Consider the following 27,801-nt stretch of genomic DNA (forward strand, 5'->3'; position numbering starts at 1 on the left):
GTCCGGGGCCCGGCGGGGGCGCGCCCGTGACCCCCGACCTTGGGGAGGCCGAGGCGGACGGATCACTTGAGGTCGGGAGTTCGTGACCAGCCTGACCAACATGGCGAAACCCCGACTCTACTAAACATACAAAATTTAGCCGGGGTGGAGGCGGCGCCAGCAATCCCAGCTGCTTGGGAGGCTGGGGCAAGAGAATCGCGTGCACCGGGAGGCAGAGGCTGCAGTGAGCGGAGATCGGCGCGCAGCCCTCCAACGTGGAAGCAGAGCGAGACTCTGTCTAAAAATAATTAAGCAAATAATAATAATAAAAGGCACCCAGGCATCCTTTCCAGCCTGGATGGAGAGTGAGACCCCGTCTCTGTAAAAATTAAAAGAAAAAAAAAACCGGGCATGGTGGCTGGCCCCTGTAGTCTCAACTACTCGGGAGGCTGAGGCGGGAGGATTGCTGGAACCCCGGAGGTGGAGGCTGCAGTGAGCTATGATGGCACCACTGAACTCCAGCCTAGGCGACAGAGTGAGATGCTGCCTAAAAATAAGAGGCCGGGCACGGTGGCTCACGCCTGTAATCCCCGCTACTCGGGAGGCTGAGGCAGGAGAATCACTTGAACCCAGGAGGGGCAGGTTGCAGTGAGCCAAGATTGCTCCATTGCACTCCGGCCTGGGCGGCAGGGTGAGACTCTTGTCTCAAAATAAATTAATTAATTAAAAAATAATAAAAATAAAAAGAAATACGCCTTTTTTTTTTTTTTTTACAAGGCCTGCCCTCAAAAAAAAAAAAAAAAAAAAAAACACAGCCAGGCCAATCGTGATTTTACCAGATACCAACAAACCTGGAGGAAGAGAACATAACCTAACCCCAGCCTGCTCTGGCTCCCCTTTCCCACATCTTACTGCCACATCCACAGGGCTCCTGTATAATAACAGAGGATACAAGCGAAAGAACTGCTCATCTCAGAGCTTATTTGAGAAATCTCTAGGAAACCCTAAAGACAACAGGGAGACAAAAACTAAGACACCAGAGATTTAAGCCTCAGACACCTACAGTTAACAAACAACACACATGGCACAACCCCTAAACCAGACCAACATAAAACTTCACACAGAAAGTCCATTTACCTCTTTCTGGTTCAGCACCACCAGCCGTCAACAAAAACTTGTAAGGCATAATAAAAAACAAAAAACACAGTTTGAAGACACAGCAAACATCAGAGCCAGACTTAAATATGGCAGAGATGTTGGAATTATCAGACCAAGAAATGGAATACAACTATTATTAATATGCTAAGGGCTCTAATGGAAAAAAGTGGACAACATGAGATTACATACTGATAATGGGAACAGTAGAGGTAGACACTCTAAGAAATAATCTAAAGAAAATGTGAAGGCCAAGCATAGTGGCTCATGTCTGTATCCCAGCACTTTGGGAGGCCGAGTTGGGCAGATCATTTGAGGTCAGGAGGTCAAGACCAGCCTGGCCAACATGGTGAAACCCCATCTCTACTAAAAAATACAAAAATTAGCTAGTGTAGTGGCATGCACCTGTAATTCCAGCTACTTGGGAGGCTGAGGCGGGAGGATCACTTGAACCCAGGAGGTGGAGGTTGCAGTGAGCCGAGATCATGCCACTGCCCTCAAGCTTGCGCAACAGAGTAAGACTCCGTCTCAAAAAAAGAAAATAAAAGAAAGAAAATGCATAAAGTTGGCTGGGCACAATGGCTCACACCTCTAATCCCAACACTTTGGGAGGCCAAGGTGGGCAACTCACTTGAGGTCAGGAGTTCAAGACCAGCCTGGGCAACATGGTGAAAACCCATCTCTACTAAAAATACAAAAATTACTGGGAGGCCGAGGCGGGCGCATCACAAGGTCAGGAGATCGACATCATTCTGGCTAACATGGTGAAACCCATTCTCTACTAAAAATACAAAAAATTAGCCGGGCGTGGTGGTGGGCACCTGTAGTCCCAGTTACTTGGGAAACTGAGGCAGGAGAATGGCGTGAACCCGGGAGGCAGAGCTTGCAGTGAGCCGAGATCGTGCCACTGCACTCCAGCCTGGGCAACAGAGTGAGACTCCCATTTAAAAAAAAAAAAATTAGCCAGGCATGGTGGTATATGTCTGTAATCCCAGCTACTCAGGAGGCCGAAGCCAAATAATTACTTGAACCCAGGAGGTGAAGCAAGCTGAGATCCTGCCACTACACTCCATCCCAAGCAACAGAGTGAGACTCTGTCTCAATAAACAAAAAGAAAATGTAAGAAGTCAAAAACACAACAGAAATGAAGTCAGGTGCATGGCTCATGCCTGTAATCCCAGCACTTTGAGAGGCCAAAGCAGAAGGATCTCTTGAGCCTGAGAGTTGGAGACCAGCCTGGGCAATATAGCCAGACCCTGTCTCCACAAAAAACTAAAAAATTTGCCTGCATGGTGGTGCATGCCTGCAGTCCCACCTACTCAGAAGGCTGAGACTGCAGTGAGCCATGATTGCACCACTGCACTCCAGCTTGGGCAACAGAGAGACCCTGTCTCAAAAAAAGAAGGAAAATGATATAGGAAATTTGGATCTAAAGAAAGGGAAATGCATTAGAGAAGAAATAAATGAAGATAAAACATAATCTTGTTCTTATTTTTAACAGATGACAGGGTGTTCAAAATAATTATAGCAACATGTATTCAGTAATTATGGCTTATTGATAGTGGAATGAATGGCAGCAGTATTATTGCTGGGAGTGAGGATCTCCTGAGTGGAGAGAAAGTCATCCAGGCAGGAGTGCAGTGGCACCATTATAGCTCACTTGCAGCCTGGAACTCCTGGACTCAAGGCATCCTCCTGCCTCAGCTTCCCTAGTAACTGGGATTAAAGGCACACACCACCATGCCTGGCTAATTTTTTTTTTGTCTTGCTATGTTGCCCAGACTGGTCTCAAACTCCTGGGCTGAGGCAGTCTTCCTGCCTCAGCTTCCCAAAGTGTTGAAATTACAGGCATGAGCCACTGTGCCTGGTGTATGGTTGCTTTTGAATGTCTTAGTCCTAAACATCTGGTTCCCAAGGAGAAAAGAAAAATGAAGGCAGGAGGAGGTGCTGATCCATAAAAACCTCCTGGAAGGTGTGTCCCCAGGAAGGGGGTGAGGGTTGAGGAGGGAGGTTGCAAACATAGCCGTGGAGATTGCAGCAGTGGCTGCCTGCCTCTTTGTCTGCATTTTCTTTTTTTTCTTTTTTTTTTTTTTTTTTTTGAGACAGAGTCTCGCTCTGTCGCCCAAGCTGGAGTGCAGTGGCCAGATCTCAGCTCACTGCAAGCTCCGCCTCCTGGGTTCACACCATTCTCCTGCCTCAGCCTCCCGAGTAGCTGGGACTACAGGCGCCTGCCACAACGCCTGGCTAATTTTTTGTATTTTTAGTAGAGACGGGGTTTCACCGTGTTAGCCAGGATGGTCTCGATCTCCTGACCTCGTGATCCGCCCGTCTCGGCCTCCCAAAGTGCTGGGATTACAGGCTTGAGCCACCGCGCCCGGCCTTTGTCTGCATTTTCACAATCAAAAGCAACCATCATCAATCAGAGCACAGATCTCCAGGATTTGGAGGATGGGACTCTTATTGCCCGCTCTGGTTCCTGCAAGCTACAGGGAAGCTGCTCCAGAAATGCACGCATGGCTGCTTGCACCACCAAGTTAAATGCTAATTTCTTCTGAAAACACCCTTCCAGACCTGCCAGGAAATACTGTGTAACCAGATATGTGTGCATCCAGTGGCCCAGACAAGTTGACATACAGAATTAACCATCACAAGTCCACCCCTTGTCAACCTGGCACCCATACACATCTCCTTAAACCCTACTTACGCTCCAAATAAACACAGTAACCAAGTGTTATTGTGTTAGCAGTGGAAGGTGTCCGAGTTAATGGTGTTAGCAGTGGAAGGTGTCCAAGTTGCTGGCAGTGAATCCAATGGGTCTTCAGCAACGACAGTTCTTGGCTCCTCAGAAGAAGGAATTCGACTGAGGGGCATAAGGCAGAAAAAGAGACCGAAGCAAGTTTCAGAGCAGGAGTGGAAGTGTATTTTAAAAGTCTTTAAAACAGCAAAGAAAGGAAAGTACGCTTGGAAGAGACCTAAGTGGGCACATGAAGGTCAAGTGTTTAACCTTGATCCTAGGACCTTCTAGACTGGCCCCTTTCCCATGATCCTTCCCTTAGGGTGGGCTGTCCGTATGTATAGTGCCCTCCTTAACCCTGGGAGGTGGGTGCTCGCAGTGTGTTTAGGAAACTGTATGCATGCCATCTGAGGGTTTTGGGTGGGGTGCCCCCAGAAGGTCATACTCCACCACTTTGTCTCCTAATGCACATGCCTGGGAAGTTGCTTCTCCCTCGAATCTGCATTCAATTAACTCTTTAGTGAAATAGGTGTGGCCCATCAGGAAGTGGCCTCTCCTTGGCACCAGCTGCCAATTATCACTTTTATTTTATTTTATTTTATTTATTTATTTTTTTTTTTTGAGACGGAGTCTTGCTCTGTCGCCGGGCTGGAGTGCTGTGGCCGGACCTCAGCTCACTGCAAGCTCCGCCTCCCGGGTTCACGCCATTCTCCTGCCTCAGCCTCCCGAGTAGCTGGGACCACAGGCGCCTGCCACCTCGCCCGGCTAGTCTTTTGTATTTTTAGTAGAGACGGGGTTTCACCATATTAGCCAGGATGGTCTCGATCTCCTGACCTCGTGATCCGCCCGTCTCGGCCTCCCAAAGTGCTGGGATTACAGGCTTGAGCCACCGCTCCCGGCCCACTTTTATTTTTTATTTACTTTTTAGAAGGAGTCTCTGCCACCCAGGCTGGAGTACAGTGGTGTAATCTCGGCTCACTGCAACCTCTGCATCCCAGGTTCAAGCGATTCTCCTGCCTCAGCCTCCCAAGTAACTGAGATTAGAGGTATGCGCCACACTTGCTGATTTTTGTATTTTTAGTAGAGATGGGATTTCACCATGTTGGCCAGGCTGGTCTCGAACTCTTGACGTCAAGTGATCCTCCTGCCTCAGCCTCCTAAAGTGCTGGGATTACAGGCGTGAGCCACTGCACCTGGCCAAAAGTAGGAATTCTTGACTGGGAAATAATTTGGTATGTTTTGGCACCTTGTGACTTGAGAAAATTATGTTAGGAATTCTGGTTTGGGGAGTCAAGGGAAGCTAGCTTAGTTTTTACAGTGAAGGCTACATGAGAGTCCTCTCTCCAGTGTGGTGGCTCGCACCTGTAACCCCAGCACTTCAGGATGCAGAGGCGGTCCATCACTTGAGCCCAGGAGTTCAAGACCAGCCTGGCAACACAGTGAGACCCCGCCTCTACAAAAAAATTTAAAAATTAGCAGGGTGTGGTGGCGCATGCCTGTAGTCCTGGCTACTTAGGATGCTGAGGCAGGACTGCGTAAGCTCAGGAGTTACAGGCTGCAGTGAGCCGTGACGGTGCGGTGCACTCCAGCCTGGGCAATATAGCAAGACTTTGTCTCCAAAAGAGTTCTCGGCCGGGCGCGGTGGCTCACGCCTGCAATCCCAGCACTTTGGGAGGCCGAGGCGGGTGGATCACGAGGTCAGGAGATTGAGACCATCCTGGCTAACACAGTGAAGCCCCGTCTCTACTAAAAATACAAAAAACTAGCCGGGCATGGTGGCGGGCGCCTGTAGTCCCAGCTACTCGGGAGGCTGAGGCAGGAGAATGGCGTGAACCCGGGAGGCGGAGCTTGCAGTGAGCTGAGATCCGGCCACTACACTCCAGCCTGGGTGACAGAGCAAGACTCCGTCTCAAAAAAAAAAAAAAAAAAAAAAAGAAGAGTTCTCCCTCATTTATATTGGAAATGTCAGGGTTATTGGTGAGAGCTGGCCTTTAGGGGATCTAACTTGCTCTTGGATGTCCAAGGGGAAAGGTATAGATTTCTCCTGACTGCACAGGGCCTCTGCGTGTGAGTTGCTTGCACAATCAGAATCTGACTTACCTCAGGTCACAGGGGCGCTGGCATATCCTAGAGGTATAATGTGTTGGTTGTGCAAGGGAGTGGGCCATGAATGGGCTCCAGGGAACAGCACTGCCTCGGGGCAAGGAGGACAAGGCGGATGTGCAGGGGGCAGGGGTGATGTCAGGACAGCCTGAAGCTGTGCCGCCAGAGGCTCCAGGCCACTTGGTCAGAGAAGCATCTGGATTTGGCCTGTTAGCAGAGGAGTGTGGCCCAATGGCAAAAAGTCCTAGAAGCTGAGGCGGCGGCGGCAGTGGCAGTTAGGGCAGACCACTCTGGAGGCATCCAGGGGTGGAGACGAGAACGTGCAGGCGCTCCTGCCTCCAGCCTGGCGTCCCTCCTCCTTGTGCCCCAGACAGAACTGCTTCCCAAGTTGCTCCAACTACAGGCCTTCCCTGGAAGTCCCCAAGTGCCTCCTGGCCGGGCCCCCCCAACTGCATTTTGCTTCTGCTCTCGTCCCAGCAGTCCCATTTTCTCTAGAGTGAAAGCTCTCGACAAAATTTAAATCCCAATTTATTGGCGAGGTCCCTACCCCCCACCTGGAAGTGGCTGGAACCTAGTTGCCTGCTGCTGTCCTCACTCCCCAGGCAGGAGCCACTGAGCACCAGCTGGCTTTGTGGCCATTACTGTCCAGGTCCCAGCCACCAAGACCCTGCCCCCTCTCAGCTTTGCTGTTCTTGGTTCTCAATACGTTTTTGCCTGCACCCCCACTCCTGGCCAGACAGTTCAGCCCCCAGCAACTCCCGCAATCCTCGGAGCTTCTGGAAGCCATAGACATGGCAGCACACGTTCCTGGAGGTCAGCTTTTGAGAACAGGGTCTCACTCCGTCACCCAGGCTGGAGGATAGTGGCGTGATGAAGGCTCACTGCAGCCTTCACCTCCTGGGTCCTGACGATCCTCCAAACTCGGTGTCCCGAGTAGCTGGGACCACACACGAGCCACCATGCCTAACTTTTTGGATCTTCTGTAAAGACGGGGCAAAGTCACTGGGCCTCTGAGAGGAAAGAACAGGAAGCCAGAGGCCCAGGCCTGCGGACACTGCAGGGAGGGGCCGACAGGGTGCCCAGCAGTTGTGTCTGCAGCCCCCGTGTGCTCAGGGACTCTGCACAGGTGAAGCTCCTGGAGACTGAGCCCAGGTGCCAGAAGACTCAGAAGCAAGGACAGGTTTATTCAGATCCATGGTCGAGTTACAGGCTTGATTTTTGGTCACAGGCCCTAAAATGCCATTATTCTCAGTTTACATCAAAATACAAAGCCCAACATTTACAATTTGAAAAACATTAAAGCAAACCCCCAAACTGCCACACCAAAAACAAAGGCTTGGTTTGGAAATCGCCACTGAGATGCTGTTGTCCCTGGCGTGTCATCTGTGGGGTGAAGGAAGGTGAAGAGCCCGTGCTGGTTTCTGTCAGAGAATCTGCAGTTGTCGTCATTTTGAATACTTAAGTACCACCAAACGGCTGCCATGTCTTTGAGCACTTGATGCTAGTGAAGCGACAATGCTTCTGACCATCTTTGGCTGCGGTGCAGAAACTGGCAGAATCCGACCCCATGGACCCAGCAGTGTCTGCAACACCTGAGGACCAGCACCCATCTGTGACAAGGCACAGGGGTCCATGATGTTGGCCACTGCTCTGGGCGATGTGCTCGACGGCTTGGGGTCTGTGGTGAAGCACCTGGGCTCTGGGAGGGTCTTAGGCTCCTGAAACATGGAATTCTACGGCCCAGTCTTGGAACAGCTGGGAGAACATGAAGAATGCCCCTCACAGTGAAGAATCAGAGGAGAGCCACTCTCAATAGTTTTCTCACGACTCTAGAAACTTTGATTCTTCCCTGGAGTGGAGGCTGAGCCACCGTCCTGGTCCCACACAGGGAGAGGAGGTGCCACAACCCGCTCTGCCCACCTCAAGGCCAGCCAGTCGGGGGGCCAGGCCAGGCGGCTGTTGGCAGGCTGGCTCCCAAGCTTAGCGGCAGAGTACCCAAATGGGCGCTGGAAAAAGGCCCCAAGAGCTGGCTGGGCGGAGTCCTTGGCGGAGGGAGGGAGGGAGGGGCCGGCGCCGAGCTCTGTGCTGTCACAGAACGTGGTTGTTGAGGCCTGGTAGCCACTCCTTTGCCGGGCCCCGCCTGCCTTCCCTTCTTTTTTTTTTTTTTGAGACGGAGTCTCGCTCTGTGGCCCAGGCTGGAGTGCTGTGGCCGGATCTCAGCTCACTGCAAGCTCCGCCTCCCGGGTTCCCGCCATTCTCCTCCTGCCATTCTCCTGCCTCAGCCTCCCGAGTAGCTGGGACTACAGGCGCCCGCCACCTCGCCCGGCTAGTTTTTTGTATTTGTTAGTAGAGACGGGGTTTCACCGTGTTAGCCAGGATGGTCTTGATCTCCTGACCTCGTGATCCGCCCGTCTCGGCCTCCCCTGCCTTCCCTTCTTGGTTGCGTTTCCTCCAGATGCCTCTGCGGCTGCAGGAACCCTGCTCCAGAAGCCCGAGGATGACCGTGGTCCCTCCTGGAGGGGCTTCCCAGGTCCTCTCAGGCCCAAGGTGGGGCTGTGTGGCAAATCCCCCCAGCCTGCTCTGAAGGCAGCTGACACCCTCAGGGCTGGTGCAGCTTCCCCCGCTCGGTCAGCAGGGTCATGGCAGAGGCGTAGAGGACATAGCCCAGGGTGAGCAGCAGCGTGCATGGGAGGGGCCCGACGCAGAACAGAGAGGCCACCAAGAAGGCCAGCAGCAGCGAGACCAGCGTCCGGTAACTGCCGAGGAAGCGCAGGCTGAGCCTGGGGCCACGGGTGTAGCCAGCCACCTGCCTCCGCACCACGGGGCTCAGCAGGTGCCTGCTAGCCAGCCCGGGTTCTGTGAGGTGGTAGCGACAGAAGCTGCCGAGGAAGTCATCCCGAGAACACAGAGCCGCCATCTGTCCTGCAAACTGAAGCACAGACAGAGGCATGGGGTGTGGGGTGGTGGCACCACAGGCCTCAGGACAGCAGTGCCCCACCCCCACCAGCCAGCCCGGGACTGCACCCGGGGCAGGAGCATCCAGAACCCTCTCTGAAGAGGCCAGGCCGGTCCTCCTGCCCACTCACTCTGCGGTTGATGGCAGACGACAGCCTGAAGAGCGTGCGGACCAAGCTGGCGATCTCATAGCTGCGGATGGGCTGCAGCTCTGGGTCCCCCTGGTACTCAATTTCAAACCTTCGCAGCCCATTGATGATCTAGAAAGCCAGGCCATAGCGACGGGTCAGAAAACATAGCCCCACATACAACTCAGAGGAGCCTGATGGCCTCTGCTCACGAGGGAGGAGGGAGCTAGGGATGAGGCAGGGCCCAGTCCATGCTCCTCTGAGACACGGGCCTCTCACCTGGTACCGCCCCAGGGGCGTGAGGATGAGTCCGTCCTCACCCACAATGCAGTCGGGAAGCTGCTTTTTTCCATTCTCATCCTGGGTGGTGCCCAAGGCGAGCGTGAACTGCCTGAGCTGTGCTTCGCTGAGCTGCCAGAGAGAAGTGCCTCTGCCCTCAGCGTCAAGATGAAGGGAGGGGACCAGTCTTCACCCCACCAGCCTACAACAGTGCCAACAAGGGGACCCAGATATGATGCTCGAGGTGTGGGCCTGCCTCCCACAACACTGGGTCCGTATGTGTGGGGCCTGGGACTGGTACGTGGCTGAGCACAGGCTACGTGAAGTGGATCTTTCGGGGAAGGGGACTCTGATGGCCGTGGGGCAGGTCCCATAGGTCGTACCCGGAATATCTGGCGCAGGTACTCCAGGGCCTTCTCCAGATATTCATCTGTCTTCCGGACGCTGTCTTGCCCCATCTCGTCTAGATCGTTGGCTGGGTAGGAGCCGTTGGTGTCCATGGAGCTAAAGCCCAGCCATGAGAGGAAGGAGTGGCCAGCCGGGCTCTCCGCACACTGGTCTGAGATGGACTTGGCTGTGTGTTTGGCCTGTGTGATGAGCTGAGCAAGGCGTAAGACCTGCAAGGGAGGTGCGGGCAGGTCACCAGGTCACCAGCAGGACAGGCCTGTGCTGCCACCCAGACAGGCTGGCCGGGACCCCCAAGAGCAATGCACAGCCAGACTGCTGAGCGCCGGGAGGAGCAGCTCCCGCCAGAGGACTTTTAAAGACTAAAGGATGATCATCTAAATTTGAAATTTCCCAACAAACACTGCCTTCGTTATCAGGAAAAACTGAGACTTTACTAAAACGGGGGAAGGAGATGTGGCGACAAATCTACACCCAGCCTCCCTCCTTCCTGCCGGATCACAGCCCTTCCCCGGCTCTGCTCAGCCCCATGGCTCCAGGGGCCCTGAGGACAGGCACCGCCGGCCCACTCACCAGGGTGCGGGCTTCGGGCCCAAACATCGGGGTGTACTTGCAGTCCTGGCCCTCCAGGCTGTAGACGTGGTTCTTCACCTTGAAGGAGGCATCAGTGACTGCTGGTGGCCAGGGTGACAGGAAGCTCCCAGTGAATGTGGGGGCCGTGAAGAGTCGGTGCTGGCGGTGGGAGATGACCAGCTCTGGCTCCAGGAATAGCTGCTCACCTAGAAGGCAGGAGACGGTCGAACCTGGCACCCACTTCCCGGAGGCAGAGTACCTGACTTAGAATTCTGGGGTGCCTCCGAGGTGTCTGGGGAGCCGTGACCCAGGGGTGTCCTCTGAGGCCCTGCCTGGCAGCATCTCCCACTCAGTAGGTGGCTGAGGAGGGCAGGTGGGGAAGCTGGTGGCTCACAGAGCCCCCAGCAGTGTCTGCAGGAGGGAAACAACAGCAGGAGGAACAGAAACCAATGCCCAACCCAGCCAGGATGAATGCACGGCAGAGTCCAGGCTCACCTCCTCAAGTGGCCACCACGAGTCGCCGGGGAGAAACGGCGGGGCCACGGGGCTGCAGCTTGGACCGTGCAGTCCCCCTCTGTGGGCACACCTGCCATCCTCCCCGCGAGTGCCTGGTGGCTGCAGGGCAGGCAGGATCCAGCCGGTTTCAGACTTCACCATACAGATGTGTCCCAGGAGTCTCCACAGCACCCTGTGCTAGGACCCACTCTGGGCATGTGGGTCCCTCTTAAAGACCGGTCGCCTCCAGCTAAGGGCCTGGCCCTGGTCTGGCTTGGTCGACGTTTACCCGGCTGGCCCAGGCTGATGACTTACCTTTCTGAATCATCTCAGCCAGGTTGGGCTGGGCAAAGACTTTGGCCACTCGGAACACCATGAGCGCGTGCTTGGGGCTGACCAGGTCTGTGCGGAGTGCGCGGTTCAGGAAGCCCACAAACAACTTGGTGTACATCAGTAGGTTCTCCTGGACAAAGGGCGCCCTGGGGACCGAGGTGGCAGGTCAGGGCCAGTCTTCCAACTGGAGGCGGGGGCTGTGCTGATCTATGTCCTTAATGCCCTTGCTCACCCTTGGGCTTTCAGACTCTCCCTGGCCAAGGTGACAAGCTGTCACAGATGACAACTCGGGGGGCATGGGCAGGCAGGGAGGGCAGGACAGAGGCAGGTAAGACCCAGGCCCTCTGAGGACACCACATCCTTAGCAAGGCTGAGGCCCCTTTCCAAGTGAACGGAGGCCACCATGGCAGAGGCCGGCCCAAAGCCTGAGGGGGCTGAGGGAGGATCCCCCAGAGGGTCCAAAGGGGAAGGCCTTGGGTGAGGGGAGGGGTCAGTGGCCATGCGAGGTGCCACAGAAGCCTGGGGGTCTGCTGTAAGAATCAAGCAGGGGATGGGGGAAGGCGGCCTCCCTCATTCCCTGCTTGATCACCACTGCTCTGCTCTGTGCTGATGAGAGTCAAGGGATAGTTTGGGGATGGCTGAACACTCGTCTGGAACAGAAGGGAGAGGGGACAGGGCAGGATGGGTCACCCACCGCTTCCATGAGAAACCAATTCTAGGGCCTGGCAAAGTTGAGTCTAGGAAGGGCTGGTCTGTGCTCCAGTCGGCAGGGGCTGGGAGAGGACCGTAGGCGGCCACGGGGGCCAGGGCCAGGCTGACCCCAGCACAGGCCTCTGGCCTGGCCTCCACCCACCGGAGCCATATCCAGTGCATGTCTGTGAGAGGGGCTGAGGCTCACCATTTCTCCGACACACACCGGGGCTGGGAGTCGCTGCCCGGAGCCTGCTTGTCAGGTGCATACCGCCATGGCTGCAGGTAGCTCAGCCACATCTCTAGGACCTGTGGGGGAGGTGTGTGCTGAGGGCTCAGTAGCTGGGGGCCGAATCCTCTGGTGGCCTGGAGCCCAGGTCCCGGGCGGCAGCTGGGTGGGACTGGCTCTTCCCACGTCGCCCAGAGGGCGCAGGAGAGACGTACACAGCCCTGTGGGGTTTGGCTCTCTTGCTGGCCCTCCGGAAGCCAGGGTCATAGGTGGGCTTTTCCCAGCACAGGGGGCACAGTGCTCCCTGGTCAGGTAAGGGTAGGAACCTGCCCTGCACCAGACAGGTGGGACAGGGCAGGGCTTTCCTGAGGGTTGGATTTGGAAACAAACAGAAGAACAATGCGGCCCTCCAAGACCCCCTCCTTGCCAAGGCCTCTGTGAAAACACTTGCTCTCCTCCTTCAACTGCCCCAGAGGACCTCCCACCTCAGGGCACACAGAGGACACAGGCACATGTGTGACGGGGCCAACACTCACAGCTCTGAACGATGCGTCCAGGGGCCAGTGGCCAAAGCAATGCTGCAGGAAGAGGTAGAGTTTCTGCTGGACGAACCTCGGGACAGCGGCCCTGCAGGGGATTGGGAGGGTCACCTGCTGCTTGCCCAGTAAGGAGGCCCTGCTCACAGGTGAGCCCGCGGCTCCCATCAGTGAGGGTCGGCTCTGCCGGGGGAGAGCACTGGGTACCTCCAGGAGGTTCAGCCCCATTCTTCAGAGGAAGAAACCAAGGTTCAGAGAGTTTAGGGAACGTCCCAAGGACACACAGCACACAGGCGGCCAAGTCAGTGCCGCTCCTGCACACACCTCACCTCAGTCCCATACAAACAGCCCACTCTGCTGGCCCTGATGGGCCTGGCAGTCAGGGCTGCCCCAGCTCTTCTCCTGACAGGGTTGAAGAAGATTAGATGTAAGAGATGGAAGCACAATGGGGCCTCTCTGGCCAGTCTGGAGAGAGAGGCTCTGGGAGCCAACTAGGTGGGGAGAGAGGGCACCCGCCTAGGCCTGGAGGGACCTCACGTGCTCTGTGAGCGGAAAGGGACTCCCCTCACCCTGCCCTCCATGCCCTGGGGACAGGCTGCTGTGGGCGACACCTTAGGAGGGGAAAGCGGGGGAGACAGCAGTGGTGGGAAGCCGCAAGGGACATCTACCGTTTGAACTCCTCCAGGGGACTGGTGGCGTGGGAGTGGGCGGACGGCGAAGCCTGCTCTGGCTTCAGGCTGTTGGCAAAAGCGTGCAAGTGCTTCAGCAGCAGGCGCACCACCAACACATGCTCCTCAGTAGGCGTGAACGACTCCTAGGTGGAGAACGAGGGTGAGGGCCTGGGAAGGAGCGCGGAACCCACAGCACTAGGCCTCCAGGTCTGACCACATCCCGCCCTGAGCCAGCTGCTCTGCTTCCCCACAGGAGGCACGAGCCAGGCCGGGAGTGGGGCCACTCCCTGGGGCACCACTGTGCCTGGCACCCAGCAGACGTGCCTTACACTGCTTGGTCTGAACGCTGACCAGCTTGTGGTAGGGAAGTGCTTGGCCCAGCGCCCACAAAGCCCACCCTGGGGAGGCCTCACTAAGACAGACACATCTGCAGAGGGCCCCTCAGCCCTGCTTCTGCACCGCTGCAAGCCCGCAGTGGGTGGCACAGGCTGTGCCCTTGGGCACTGGTGCCTGTCTTGATCCTCAGGGCAGGAGAGAGCCAGCATCACCCCAAGCTCTGGATCCAGGGTCTCCCACCAGCCTCCCAAGTGTGTGCAGAAAGCACGTGGAACCCAGCTGTGGTGCCTCAGACCTGTAATTCCAGCACTTTGGGAAGCAGAGGCAGAAAGATCACTAAGAAGTTAGAGATTAGCCTAGACGACACAGGGAGACCAGGTCTCTACGAAAAATTTTAAAAAGTTAGCTGGGTGTGGTGGTGCACACCTATAGTCCTAACGACTCAGGAGGCTAGGGTAGGAGGATCACTTGAGCCCAGGGGTTTGAGGCTGCAGTGAGCTAGGATCGTGCCACTACACTCCAGCCTGGGTGACAGAGTAAGACCTTGTTCAAAAATAAGAACCCCATGGGTTCGCTTTCCTCCCCAAATCCTTCCACCTGCTCATCCTGGACACAGCCAGATGAGAACTCGGCCCAGCAGAAGCCCCGGGCGTCACTTCCTCTGTTGCCCAGGGACCTGTGGTCAGGAAAACCCTAAGACAAAAGCACAGTCAGGGATATTAGGCCAGACTTTTTTTTTCCTGAGACAAGGTCTCCCTCTGTCGCCCAGGCTGGAGCACAGCGGCACTATCTCGGCTCACTGAAACCTCCGCATCCAGGTTCAAGCGATTCTCCTGACTCAGCCTCCCGAGTAGCTGGGACTACAAGTGTGTGCCACCATGCCCAGCTAATTTTTACTTTTAGTAGAGACGGGATTTCACCATGTTGGCCAGACCTCAGGTCTCCCAAAGTGCTGGGATTACAGGCATGAGCCACTGTGCCCAGCCTAGGCCAAACTTTGATTTGTAACATACAAGCAGGATCCTGGAGATCTAGCTGGAGAGGAAATCTTTTTGGTGGCCATGTGCTTCCTCCGGTTGCTTAGCATTGGGAGGGCAGGTGGGAGCATCAAGAGTTGACGAGGGCAAGGGAGTTAGGGTGCCGAGGGCAGGGCCCTGAGTCCGAGTGGACATGCTCGCTTGTCCCCCAGCCCTTTGGGCCTTCATACATCTGTGCTGGTGCAGGGCCCAGCCTCCGGGTATATCCTGGGATGCTGCAGACCCTGCACGGGCCACTGCCCATATCGCTGCCCACTCAAGTCTCCCCGTCAGAAAACTGTCCCCACAGGTCCAGGCGACACGCCCCAGAGATCAGTGGCTGAGTCTGAAGATGGAGCTATAGGGTGGGAGGCATTTTCTGCTTTTTTTGAGACAGGGTCTCACTGTGTCACCCATGCTGGAGTGGAGTGTTGTGATCTCGGCTCACTGCAGCCTCTGCCTCCAGGGCTCAAGGGATCCTCCCGCCTCAGCCTCCTGGGTAGCTGGGAACACAGGCACACACCAGGGGTCTCGCCATGTTGCCCAGGCTGGTCTCAAACTCCTGAGTTCAAGCAATCAGCCTGCCTCAACCTCCCAAAGTGCTGGGATTACAAGTGTGAGCCATCGCGGCTGGCGATTTTCCTCTACTATCTGTATCGTTAAGTCTTTGGGCAATGAATTTGCAGTTTTGGAAGAAAGGGCCAGGTGTAGTGACTCACGCCTATAATCCCAACACTCTGGGAGGCCAAGGCAGGCAGATTACTTGAGGTCGGGAGTTTGAGACCAGCCTGGCCAACATGGTAGAACTATGTCTCTACTAAAAATACAAAAATTAGCTGGGTGGGTGGCACGTGCCTGTAATCCCAGCTACTCAAGAGGCTGAGACAGGATAATTATTTGAATCTGGGAGGTGGAGATTGCAGTGAGTCAAGACCATGCCACTGCACTCCAGCCTGGGCAACAGAGCGAGACACCATCTCAAAAAGAAAGAAAAGACAAGACGGAAGGAGAAAAGTATGAGACATGATACCTGTACCTATACTGACAACTAGAAGAGCACCAGTGGGGTGGGACGTTAGACCAGGGTCTCTCTCCTCCTCCAATCTCAGCCCAGGCCCTCCCTCCAACCCTGGCCTAGGATCCTGAGCCCTAACATCCTCCCTGCGGCTCAGGGGAGGGGACGACCTCCACATGGGAACTGGAAAACTGCCTTCCACTGCTGGTGCACTTGCCCCACCTCACCCGGTCCTTCCGAAGGGTCGGAGGGCCCACTGTCCGCCCCTAACCCCCGGCAGTCACCTGGAACCCTCTCAGGCTATTTTCCCACAGGTGTGCTGAGCCAAACTCCTCCCTCAGCTCGGCACCCCTCCTGGGCCATGTTCCCACATGGAGTCCCTGGCCACAGTCACACCTGCTTGCTCCTTAGGGATGTATTCCCCAAAGACCCACATTTCCCACTGGGCTGAGACTCACAGCACCTCAGCTCACCCCACCTAGGTCTTGCTGGTCACCCCTCCCACCATGGGGTTTACCAGATGCTTTCTGGACACTGTCCTCCCTCCCTGGCCCAAGCCCTCTCAGGTCCCTCCGCTCCTCTGGAGTGGCTCCTGCGGTATGAGGTGCCCCCGTGTGCTGTGGCCACCAGCCCAGCCCAACGGTGCTCGGGGGCCAACACGTTTTCTCATCTTGTGCTCTAATTCCTGTTCAGTCATGCGTGCTCCTTCCCAGGTGAGCGGGAGAGATCACTGGCTGTGAGCAAAGCCTGTCTCCTCTGGCTCTCACTGATTCCTCTGTCATCCCTGAAGTCCCCTACAAGTCTGAACTCTGCTTCACTGACCTCAAATCCATCCACACACTTGTCATTTCTGCCTAGGCAGCTACAACCTCTATGAGGTCACCACACACTTTAATCCGCCTCTGGAGGTGTGTATGAGTGGCCAGGGCTCCCCAGGTGACGGCCGGGTCCTGGCTGGACTGTCAAGGACGGACAGCTTCTGTGGGCTATAGGGTCAAGCCCTAGGTCCTTCCCAGCCCCACCTCACATGCAGGCTCTGGGTCGCAGCACCTCCAGGCTGGGTGACAGTTCTAAACAAGGCAGAACCCACACCACCCGTAAGTCCCAGGCCTCTGTGTCTGCAGCTCCTTCCTGAGCACCAGACCCTATAGAGTGCAGTGAACCAGGCCACTGCTGAGGCCTGAGGACTCCAGTGTTTCAAACCAGGGCCAAGCACGGGGCCTTCAACACCGGAGAGCTTGTGACACCTCCACTGGCTGGGAGCCTGGACAGCCAGGGCCACACGCCTTGTTCTGCCACACAGCCACCAGCCCCACCCCCAACCAAGCTAGACTACAAAGCCAGGGGCCAGGCCAGACTGGAGGCTGACCCCTGCCTCCCCCAGACACAGGGGCTTCGCTCTGCTTAGAACTAGCCTCTGAGTCACCAGCGGCCGGCCCCGGCGGCCCCTGGCTTTGCCAGGCATGGACATGCACTCTGGGCAGGGGAAGGGAACGAATGAGCCAGTACTTGGTAGGCGTGGAGGGCCTGGAGGCTGGGTTGGGCGGGGCTGTAGAGGGCGCTGGAGACACTGAGTCGGTAGTGCAGAACCTCCAGCTGAGACAAGGAACAGAGAGATGCCGGAAGAGGCAGAAGAGCAGAGGACAAGAGGAGGGGGTGGGGAAGGGGAGAGAGAGGACCAGACACGGGAGGGGGAAGCGGAGAGAGAAAGAAAGCAATGAGAACAAGCCCAGGAGTGAGGAGAAAAAAACAAAAACAAAAGCACGGTCAGTGACAATCCAAACAATTGCAGTCCCAGCAGCCGCGGGCCAGCGCAACACCCCCCTCCGAAGCCAGGCCAGGGCTGTGGCCACACTCTCCTCAGCTCTGGAGGCCCGGGCAGATGGACCCTCCAGGTCACCTGGTGGCCCCTCAATACTGCTGGGGCCTAAAGGCCTCTCTAGCTCATCGGAAGGGCCCAACTCATCCCTTCAGGATGGGACCCATTCTCCCCAGTGACTCTGAGGTCACTCTGTGTGGCACGTGCACACCAGAGCCCTCCAAGAGCCCAGGGCCCTCGCTGGGACATGCTGCCCATCACTGAGACCTCAAGATCCCGAGGCTCAGAAAAACCAGCGGAGCATGTTCCAGGAGGAGGACTCTGCCCAGAAAAGACACGTGGAATTGACTGGGTTGTCTCAAGAAATTTACCAAATTGGTATAAGACATGATCAATTCCTATGTGTCTAAAACTCAATCAGTGTCCCCTCCATGTGGCTCTCTGAGAACTGAGGGCGAAGACAGTTCCCCAAGAGTAGCACAGAGACGAGGAGCACAGGCTCAGGCCACCAGGCCCTGCCCTCCTCCCCCACAGTACGGAGGTCAGCTAAGGGGGTGTGCACATCAGCTCTGACTCCTGGAGGCAGCCTCTCCTACCGCACCAGAAACTTCCACCCTCCAGACACAGTGGGTTCCCAAGGGTGGGAGCCCCCGAGGATCTGGCCACAGCCACACACACCCAGAGGCAGCAGGAACCTGAGGCTGAGCTGGTTCCTAGCCAGGACCCTCCAACCTACTGCACCGCAGCACCACGGCCTGCCGAAGCACCCCTTCAGCCCAGTGCAGCCAGAGCCAGCCTGGTGCACATCCTGCCTCGCCAGCAGCATGCCTCCTGCCCAAGCAGCGCACCCACGGGGCCCCACAAAGGAGAGATCAGAACACTCGCCAGTCGCCATGACACGCAGAGCAGGGAGCGAAGGAGCAGGGCAGGGAGGTGTTGCCCTCCACAGCCTTCCCCTGTGCCAGACCTGGGGCTCAGGGAGGAATCAGACACACAGTTCCCCAGTGTGGCTCTGCCCTTGCTTGCAGGAACACAGTGGCCTGCAGCGCCAGGGCCATCCTTACTGCCCACAGGGCCACTGGGGAGCAAGCACGCATCCTGGACTCAACCAGGGTGAGGAGGATGACCCCAGGAGCCTCACTTCCTGCATCTGAAAATAAGGGCTAGTGGGGACAGGCAGGGATTTCTGCACAGCAGTACGTGTAGCACAGGCCTGCGCAAGCGGCAAGAAGCCTTGGGGGACACAGACCTCCATAGCTGCCTTTCTCTGGCTCCCACCCACCAAGTTTTCTTGCGTTTTGTGTTTTGCCTGAACTGGAAGAGGCGAAGAGTGGAGCATCCCTGGGGACTTGGTCCGGCCACTGCAAGGTATTCTGAGCAGGGCCCACCCACCCCAAGGTCTGGCCCAGAGGAAGCGAAAGTGGGGAAGAAGGGAACTGCACCTCCTGCCCTCCACACGGACAGCCCCCTGCCCTTCCTCTGGCCCGTGAGGACACAGAATCCTCACAGGTGACAGCCCAGAAGAGTCTTTCTGGCTGACTCTTGAAAGTAGGTGTGCTTCCACTCCCTCAGAAGGCAGAAGGAGCAACCGGAACACAATACAGTGTGGTGGCCCCTGCCCCTGCCAGGCCACGCCATGCCACATGCACTAGTGCTAAGTGAGGGACCCAGAGCCCCACGGGAGGAGCAGGCCTGGGGAATAACCAGGCCCCCAGGCACCAGCCAGGGACATGCAGCAAGTCTGCTCTGGAAGCAGGAAGGGGACTGCAGGCTCTTTGTGACTCAGGAGGCCCAAGATGGGGTCCTCAGCTTTTCCCCATTCTCCACCCATGTGATTCTGAGGGTGAGGATTTGGGGGACCCTATGCTCTGCGAGAGCCTTCACATGGCAAAGCATGGGGCCCTGGAACTGGCTGTAGAGACTGTGGCAGAAGCAGACCCACAGCTCTTTGCCAGAACCCAAGGAAAAGTGACAGGATGCTCCTCTGAAGTTTTAACTCCACCAGCCACATTCTGGAGGAAGCCCTCAGTTTAAATCTGTCAGCGACAAAGCCAGTTTCCCAAGCATACTGATGCACAGACGCCATGGGCACCAGACCACGTGGCTGATGCCACCTCAGGCAAGGGCCCGGATAGGCATGAGTCAAGAGGCTCCATGGGGGTGACTGACTGGAGACCTAAGGTTCACCTAGCTGCTTTCTCACTCTAACCAGTCCGGCGGGGGAGGGGGGTGCTAGCTCCAGGAACAGCAACAGCAACAGCAAGAGTGACCCAGGGCCTCCGCCACCTCCAGGCATCTGCAAGCAGCGTGTTGCCCCGAGAGAGAGCGGGGAGAGGAGAAAGGGAGGGAGAGGAGGCAAGCCAGGCTGCATGCAGGGGGGCACCAGGTGCCACCCACCACGAGAAGGGCTGCTTGCTCATGCTCTGGAGGAGATGGGGGAGTACAGGGAGCAGGCAAAGGAGGCTCCAAGCCACCCCTTCATGGGAAAGCACAAAGCCACTGCTGATAGTCGAGGAGACAGACGAGAACGTGGCTCCCAGAGCATCGAAGCTGCCCTGCCCTCAGAGCAAGAGCACCACAACCTCATCTGTTCCCGCTGCCAGGGAGGGGGCTCAGGAAGCTGCACAGGGTGGGCCCCGGAGAGGCCAGACCTCCAGTCCTCAAGTGTCTACACGTCGGGGTGCGACACCCCCTGCCCGCCACCAGGAACTAGAGAACGACGCCCACTTCTTATTCGGCTTCTGAGTGACAAGCGGGTGGTGGGTTTCTGCTTCCCACCGTTCAGTCTGTGAAAACTCACTCAGAGGCAGGATAAGCAGCAGGTTGAGCAGGGTCAGAAGCAGGAGGCGGAAAGAAAAACTGTGGAAACATACCTTGGCATGAGGGGACTGCATTTTTTGATACATCTCCAAGGAATAGTGATGAAGCCACATTTCAACAAAAACCTGCAAAAAAGCATTAGCTAGTCAACCATTCTCAACAATGGTGCCAGACTGTTCAGTGGGGAAAGGACAGTGCCTCCAACAAGCAGAGCTGGGAACACAGAATATCCACATGCAGAACAGTGAGGCTGGGCCCTTCCTTCACACCATCGCCAAAATATAACTCAAAGTGGGTAAGCGACCTGAGGACAAGAACTAAAACCATAAACTCTCAGAAGAAAACATGGGAGAAAACTTCAAAACACTAGATTTGGCAATGGTTAATTAGATATGACGCCCAAAGCACAGGCAACAAAAGGAAAAAAATAGACAGACTTCATCAAAATCAGCACTCTTGAGCATGAAAAGATACTATTGATAGAGTAAAAAGGCAATCAACAGGCACGGTGACTCAGCCCTGTCATCCCAGCACTTTGGGAGGCTGAGGTGGGTGGATTACCTGAGGCCAGGAGTTCAAGACCAGCCTGGCCAACATAGTGAAAATCTGTCTCTACAAAAAATACAAAAATCAGCTGGGTGTGTTGGGGCATCACACCTATAGTCCCAGCAACTTGGGAGTCTGAGGTGGGAGGATTGCTTGAGCCCAGGAGTTTGAGGCTGCAGTGAGCCAAGATTGCACCACTGCATTCTAGCCTGGCAACAAAGTTAGAACCTGTTAAAAACAAAACAAAAAGGGCTGGGCACAGTGGCTCACGCCTGTAATCCCAACACTTTGGGAGGCCAAGGCAGGTGGATCACCTGAGGTCAGGAGTTCGAGACCAGCCTGACCCAACATGGAGAAACCTCGTCTCTACTAAAAATACAAAACTAGCCGGGTGTGGTGGTGCATGCCTGTAATTCTAGCTCAACTCCTTGGGAGGCTGAGGCAGGAGAATCACTTGAACCTGGGAGGCAGAGGTTGCGGTAAGCCAAAATCGCGGCATTGCACTCCAGCCTGGGCAACAAGAGCAAAACTTGGTCTCTAAAAAAAAAAAGAAGCAACTCAAGTATCCATTGAGAGATAAATAAATAAACACAATGTGGTACATCCACACAATGGAACACTATTCAGTCTTAAAAAGCAAGGAAATTCTGATATATGCTATAACATGGATTAATCTTTAGTCCATTATGCTAAGTGAAGCATGCTAGTCACACACAAATAAGTATTTTATGCTACAAATACTCTGGGTATGAGATCTAAGAGTCAAATCCACAGAAACAGAAAGCAGAATAGTGGTTGCCAGGTGCTGGGTGGGGAATTGTTTAATGGTTTGATTTGTTTTTCACTAAAAGAGATAGGGTCTCACTATGTTGGCCAGGCTGGTCTTGAACTCCCGGCCTTGAGCAATCCTTCCCTGCTTGGCCTCCCAAAGTGCTAAGATTAGAGGTGTGAGGCCCCTGCGCCCGGGCTGGTTCAGTTTCAGTTTTGCAAGAAGAAAAGCATTCTGGAGATCGGATGCACAATAACATGAATATATTTAACACTACTGACTGTACACTTGAAAATGGTTAAGACAATAAATTTTATGTTATGTATATCTTATAATTAAAATTATTTTCTTAATTAAAAAAACAAAAAGGGCTGGGCATGGTGGCTCACGCCTGTAATCCCAACACTTTGGGAGGCTGAGGTAAATGGATCACTTGTGGTCAGGAGTTCAAGACATGGTGAAACCCCATCTCTAGTAAAAATGCAAAAATTAGCTGAGCGTGGCAGCAGGCACCTGGAATCCTAGCTATTTGGGAGGCTGAGGCAGGAGAATCACTTGAACCTGAGAGGTGGAGGTTGCACTGATCCAAGATTGTGCCACCACACTCCAGCCTGGACAACAGAGGGAGACTCCATCTCAAAAAAAAAAACCAAAAAAAAAACCAAAAAAAACCCACAAAGCTTTGGTCCAGGAAACAGCAGTACCTTCCAGTTCTGCCCTATAAGCCCTGTGTCACCATCTCCTGCCCTCTTCATGGCCAGCACAGCCCACAGTCCACACAGCCAAGAGTCAGCTGGGCATCACAGTCCCCTCTGTGAACAGGGGCAACGGCTCTTACCATTCCACCCTGCGAGGATGCTGTGAAATGGTGTGGAGGCTTCAAAAAGCGCAGCACTCCAAATACTAGGAGTTATATAGAAGGTGGAAGACGGAATCCTATCTTATCTACAGGCCAGGCTGTCAACAGCAAGGCTGTGGCTACCAAGTCAGCCCCAGGATCCAGCGTCACAAGCAGCACCTGCTGAAGCTCTCTGATGTGTAACTAGAAGACACAGCCAGGACCTGGGAGCTGGCCAGCACTCAGTGAGTGAGCCAGCCCATACCATCCTGACAGGCTGGAGCCCCTCTGGGCAGACAAGGAAATCTGTCACCTACTACTTGGATCCCCTGAATCAATGGAAGGTCTGTGAAGGCTGCACAGACCCCTCACCATTCAGTGTCATAAAAATGCTACTGGGGCAGGGCTTAATATCCACATAATGGTAATCACAGGAAACATCTCCAACAACACGGGAGGCGGAAACCAAAAGACTCTGCGACAATCATATCACCGCAGGCAAAACAAAACACTTCCATGAACAGGGGGTTCTGGGATGAAAAACACCATCAATGACATGTAAGTTAGAAGGGTGGGTAGATCTATTTTCATGTTTTCTAAATCGTCATAGCAGCAAAATACCAACAATTTAAAATCAGCCCCAGGCTGAGGGGCCATCTCTGGGACTCTGTCCCACATAGTGGAAGGTGGCTAAACAGTTTCTTTTTTCTCTTTTTTTTTTTTTTTTTTGAGATGGAGTCTAGTTCGGTCACCCAGGGTGGAGTGCAGTGGCCAGATCTCAGCTCACTGCAAGCTCTGCCTCCCGGGTTTACGCCATTCTCCTGCCTCAGCCTCCCGAGTAGCTGGGACTGCAGGCATGTGCCACCATGGCTGGCCAATTTTTGTATTTTTAGTAGAGACGTGGTTTCACCATGTTGACCAGGTTGTCTCAAACTCCTGACTTCAGGTGATCTGCCCACCTTGGCCTCCCAAAGTGCTGGGGATTATAGGCGTGAGCCACTGCGCCTGGCTGGCTGAACAGTTTCTTTTGACCAGCTCGACTCTCACCTGGAGCAGAGTTTCTGACCTCCAGATCTCGTGGGAGGCGGGGTCTGCATTCACAGACGTCTGATGAGAGATGTGTCGCTTCAGGAGGCTAGTGTGGTGGAGGCCATAGGAAGCAAAGGGCATGGCTGGTGTCCTGAGGGAGACACAGAAATAGGCCGGAGTTACAGGCTCCTGCTGGCCTAGCCAGGGGCAATCTGGATCTCAAAATCAAAGAGAGCAGGGACAGATTACAAGTTGCTCAATAGCACAATGCCCCTCCCCCAGCCCCGATCACACTGATATACCTGAATAAATCAATAGCACAGAGAGAAGTCCTCCTTACCACAGTGACCACTGACCCACTAATCAATGAAGGAGGGATGAAATTAGAGAACCACCATTTGGTAACTGCCCTATTAATAGCTAATTTGGTCAACCTCAACAGCGAGGTTGGGCATGGGGGCTCACACCGGTAATCCCAGCACCTTGGGAGACCAAGGCAGGAGGATTTCTTGAGGCCAGGCATTTGAGATCAGCTTGGGTAACAAAGTGAGAATCCATCTCCACAAAAACATTGAAACATAAAACAGCAGGGCCTGGTGGCAGGTGCCGGTAGTCCTAGCTACTTAGAAGGCTGAGGAGGAAGAATGGCCTGGGCCCACAAGTTGAGGCTATAGTGACAAATGATCATGCCAACTTCACGCCAGCCTGGGGTGACAGAGCAAGACCCTGTTTCTAAAAAATTAAGAAATTTCCAGCCTGGGCAACATGGCAAAACCCTGTCTCCACAAAAAAACACAAAAATTAGCCAGGAGTGGTATGCCTGCCTGTAGTCCCAGACACTTGGGGGGTTGAGATGGGAGGATCACTTGAGCCCAGGAGGTTGAGGCTGCTGTGAGCAGAGATCGTACCACTGCCCTCCAGCCTGGGGTAAGAGAATAAGACCTTGTCTGCAAATAAAATCAATTTGAAAAAAGGGGAGAATCAAAAGTGGATGTTAATACTAGTGATAATTACATAGTCTCCATACATCTTTCTGGTAAATCCTCGTTATCAAATTTTTTTTTTTTTTTGAGACAGGATCTTATCCTGTTGCCCAGGCTGGAGTGCAATGATGCAATCACAGCTCACTGCAACCTCAACCTCCTAGACTTAGGCCTCCCAAGTAGCTGGGACCAACACCACCATGCCTGGCTGGAGTGCAATGGCACGATCTCAGCTTACTGCAGCCTCCACCTCCTGGATTCAAGCGATTCTCCTGCCTCAGCCTCCCGAGTAGCCGGGACTGCAGGCATGTGCAACCATGGCTGGCCAGTTTTTATATTTTTAGTAGAGATGTGGTTTCACCATATTGGCCAAGTTGGTCTCAAACTCCCGACCTCAGGTGATCTGCCCACCTCGGCCTCCCAAAGTGCTGCGGATTATAGGCGTGAGCCACTGTGTCCGGCTGGCTAACACAGTTTTGTGCTATGTTGCCCAGGCTCTCACTACTGATGTTTGTTTGTTTGTTTATGAGATATGATCTCACTCTGTAGCCCAAGCTGGAGTAAACGGGCATGATCTTGGCTCAATGCCACCTCTGCCTCCTGGGTACAAGCAATCCTCCCACCCCAGTCTCTCAAGTAGCTGAGATTACAAGCGCACGCCACCGCGCCTGGCTAATTTTTAAATTTTTGGTAGAAATGGGATTTTGCTACATTGCCTGGGCTGATTTCACACTCCTGAGCTCCAGTGATCCGCCCACCTCAGCCTCTCAAAGTGCTGGGATTACAGGTATGAGCCACGGTGCTCAGCCTCATTCCTCTTTAATCTGGGCACAAAGTAATTATTTTACAGTGGAAAAACCTGACCGACACCTTTTTTACCTGCTGATAAAGGGCACTTGGCAAGGACCAGGTGTCCAACTACGGTGCTCCTGCCAACAAAGCCTGTGCTAGGCCTAGTCACCAGCAAATACCAGACAGCATAAGGGGTGGCTGCGTGCTCTGGAGGGGTCAAGGTCAGGAAAGACAGAAAGGCAAGGGACCATTCCTGACTGAAGGGGACTAGAAATATCACTGCATACAGTGGGTGAGCCTGTGAGGCATCACTGCACACAATGTGTGGCCTGGTGGCAATACTAACTTTCTGGTGTGGTTATAGGCACTGTGACTATATAGGATAACGCATTCGCTTCTAGGAAATACACTGAAATATTAAGAGGTCAAGCGGTGTCATATCCTTTAGCTTACTCATATTGGCTTAGAGAGAAAAACACATACAATAGAGGTCGAAAACAACAGATGCAGCACAGTGTTAACAATTTGGAAATCTGGGTGAAGGGTCTATGGAAGTTTCTTTTTTTTTTTTCCGAGACAGGATCTTGTTCTGTTACCCCAGGCTAGAGTGCAGTGGCACACTCACAGCTCACAGCTCACTGCTCCTGGGCACAAGTGATCCTCCCACCTCAGGCTCCTGAGGTAGCCACCTGAGTAGCTAGGACCACAGCTGCACATCACCACACTTGGCTAATTTTATTTTTTGTAGAAATGAGGTCTCCCGACGTTGCCCACGCTGGTCTCGAATTCCTGGTCCCAAGCGATCCTCCCACGTTGGCCTCCCAAAGTGTTGGGATTACAGGCGTGAGCCACCGTGCTCGGCCTGCAAGTTATTTTTATCATGCATGGAAACTTTTCTGTAAGTCTGAAGTTATTCCAAAATAAAAACTTAGGTGTGGTGGCTTGCACCTGTAATTCCAGCTACTTGGGAAGCTGAGGCAGGAAGACTCCTGAAGCCAGGAGTTCAAGACCAGCCTGGGCAACACAGCGAGGCATCCTCATATCTCTGCAAGAAAAAAAAAAATTTTTTTTAATTAGCTGGCTGTGGTGACGCGTGCTTGTAGTCACTGAGGTGACAGGCTGGCTTGAGTGATGATTGCGCCACCAAGTGATGACTGTGACACTGTACTCCAGCCTGTGTGACAGAGTAAGACCGTCTTTAAAAATACATAATGGCTAGGCCAGGAGTGGTGGCTCACACCTGTAATCCCAGCACTTTAGGGGGTAAAAGCAGGCAGATCACTTGTGGTCAGGAGTTCAAGACCAGTCTGGTCAATATGGTGAAACCCTGTCTCTACTAAAGATATAAAAATTAGCTGGGCGTGGTGACAGGCACCTGTAGTCCCAGCTACTCGGGAGGCTGGGCCAGGAAAATCACTAGAAGCAGAGACAGCACCACGGCACTCCAGCCTGGGCAACTAGAGCAAGACCCTGTCAAAAAAAAAAAAAAAAAAAAAAAAAACCCACAATGGACCAGTGTGGTGGTTCATGCCTGTAATCCCTGAACTTTGGAAGGCTGAGGCAGGAAGATGGCTTGAGCCCAGGAGTTCTAGAGCAGCCTGGGCAACATAGCAAGACCCATCTTACAAAAATATAAAATAAAAGCTGGGTGTGGGGGTGCATGCTTACAGTACCAGCTACTTGGCAGGTTGAAGCGGGAGGATCACTTGAGCTCAGGAGGTCAACATTGCAGTGAGCTGTGATCACAACACTGCACTCCAGCTTGGACAACCAAGCCAGACACTGTCTCAAAAAAAATTAAATTAAATTAAATTAAATTTTAAAAAAGGCTGGGCACAGTAGCTCACACCTGTAATCCCAGCACTTTGTCTCAGGCCGAGGCAGACGGATTGCCTGAGGTCAGGAGTTTGAGGCCAGCCTGGCCAACAGGTGAAACTGTTTCTACAAAAAAATACAAAAAATAACAGGGCATGCTGACCTGTGCTTGTAATCCCAGCTACTCGTGAGGCTGAGGCGGGAGAATCGCTTGAACCCAGGAGGCGGAGGTTGCAGTGAGCCGAGATTGTGCCACTGCACCACTCCAACATGGACAACAGAGTGAGACTCCGTCTCCAAAGAAAAAAAACTCAAACCATACATATACTTTTTTTTTCTTTTTTGTGCAGTGGTGCGACCTCAGCTCACCATAACCTCCGTCTCCTGGGTTCAAGTGATTCTCCCGCCTCCGCCTCCCGAGTAGCTGGGATTACAGGCACCTGCCACCATGCCCAGCTAATTTTTGTACTTTTAGTAGAGACTAGGTTACACCATATTGGCCAGGGAGGTCTCGAATTCCTGATCTTAGGCGATCCCTCCGCCTCGGCCTCCCAAAGTGCTGGGATTACAGGTGTGAGCCACCGCTCCCAGCCTACATATATAATTTCTAAAAGAAAAAATTAAATTAAAAAACCCAAAAAGTTAAAACAAGGCATGAAAAACCGCTTGGCAGCTGGACTGTGCATCTGAGAGGGTGTGAATCTGCCTCGCCTCCAAGTCCTCCACAGGATCAGCAACATTTCAGGGTCACTGATCAC

The 27,801-nt window shown here is 54.1% G+C and overlaps 1 protein-coding gene and 1 long non-coding RNA gene across 6 annotated transcripts in view; both read right to left on the reverse strand.

The window, feature by feature from the left end:
- Nucleotides 1-135: 135 nt before the first annotated feature.
- Nucleotides 136-8,335, reverse strand: LOC105466251 (uncharacterized). Its single transcript, XR_978053.3, has 3 exons — nucleotides 5,969-8,335; nucleotides 3,839-3,994; nucleotides 136-1,153 (listed from the first exon to the last, which is right to left on the reverse strand). It is a non-coding gene; the product is annotated as an uncharacterized lncRNA (long non-coding RNA).
- Nucleotides 8,336-8,411: 76 nt separating this feature from the next.
- LOC105466260 (sphingomyelin phosphodiesterase 4) overlaps nucleotides 8,412-27,801 on the reverse strand; it is a 29,302-nt gene continuing 9,912 nt past the window's right edge. For 3 of the 5 annotated variants that reach the window (XM_071089617.1, XM_071089615.1, XM_071089618.1), the window contains 12 exons: nucleotides 23,472-23,604; nucleotides 20,325-20,396; nucleotides 17,142-17,228; nucleotides 13,263-13,408; nucleotides 12,595-12,685; nucleotides 12,038-12,138; nucleotides 11,122-11,285; nucleotides 10,312-10,517; nucleotides 9,717-9,950; nucleotides 9,334-9,465; nucleotides 9,058-9,186; nucleotides 8,412-8,900 (listed from right to left, as the gene is read on the reverse strand). In XM_071089617.1, coding sequence (XP_070945718.1) covers nucleotides 8,571-8,900; nucleotides 9,058-9,186; nucleotides 9,334-9,465; nucleotides 9,717-9,950; nucleotides 10,312-10,517; nucleotides 11,122-11,285; nucleotides 12,038-12,138; nucleotides 12,595-12,685; nucleotides 13,263-13,408; nucleotides 17,142-17,228; nucleotides 20,325-20,396; nucleotides 23,472-23,604 — 1,825 coding nt within the window. In that variant the 3' untranslated portion in view covers nucleotides 8,412-8,570. The remainder of the gene's footprint in view (nucleotides 8,901-9,057; nucleotides 9,187-9,333; nucleotides 9,466-9,716; nucleotides 9,951-10,311; nucleotides 10,518-11,121; nucleotides 11,286-12,037; nucleotides 12,139-12,594; nucleotides 12,686-13,262; nucleotides 13,409-17,141; nucleotides 17,229-20,324; nucleotides 20,397-23,471; nucleotides 23,605-27,801) is intronic. The other 2 variants (XM_071089616.1, XM_071089619.1) reach the window with 1 other exon arrangement.

The sequence above is a fragment of the Macaca nemestrina genome, assembly GCF_043159975.1.
Source record: "Macaca nemestrina isolate mMacNem1 chromosome 11 unlocalized genomic scaffold, mMacNem.hap1 SUPER_11_unloc_1, whole genome shotgun sequence".
Lineage (NCBI taxonomy): Eukaryota > Metazoa > Chordata > Mammalia > Primates > Cercopithecidae > Macaca > Macaca nemestrina.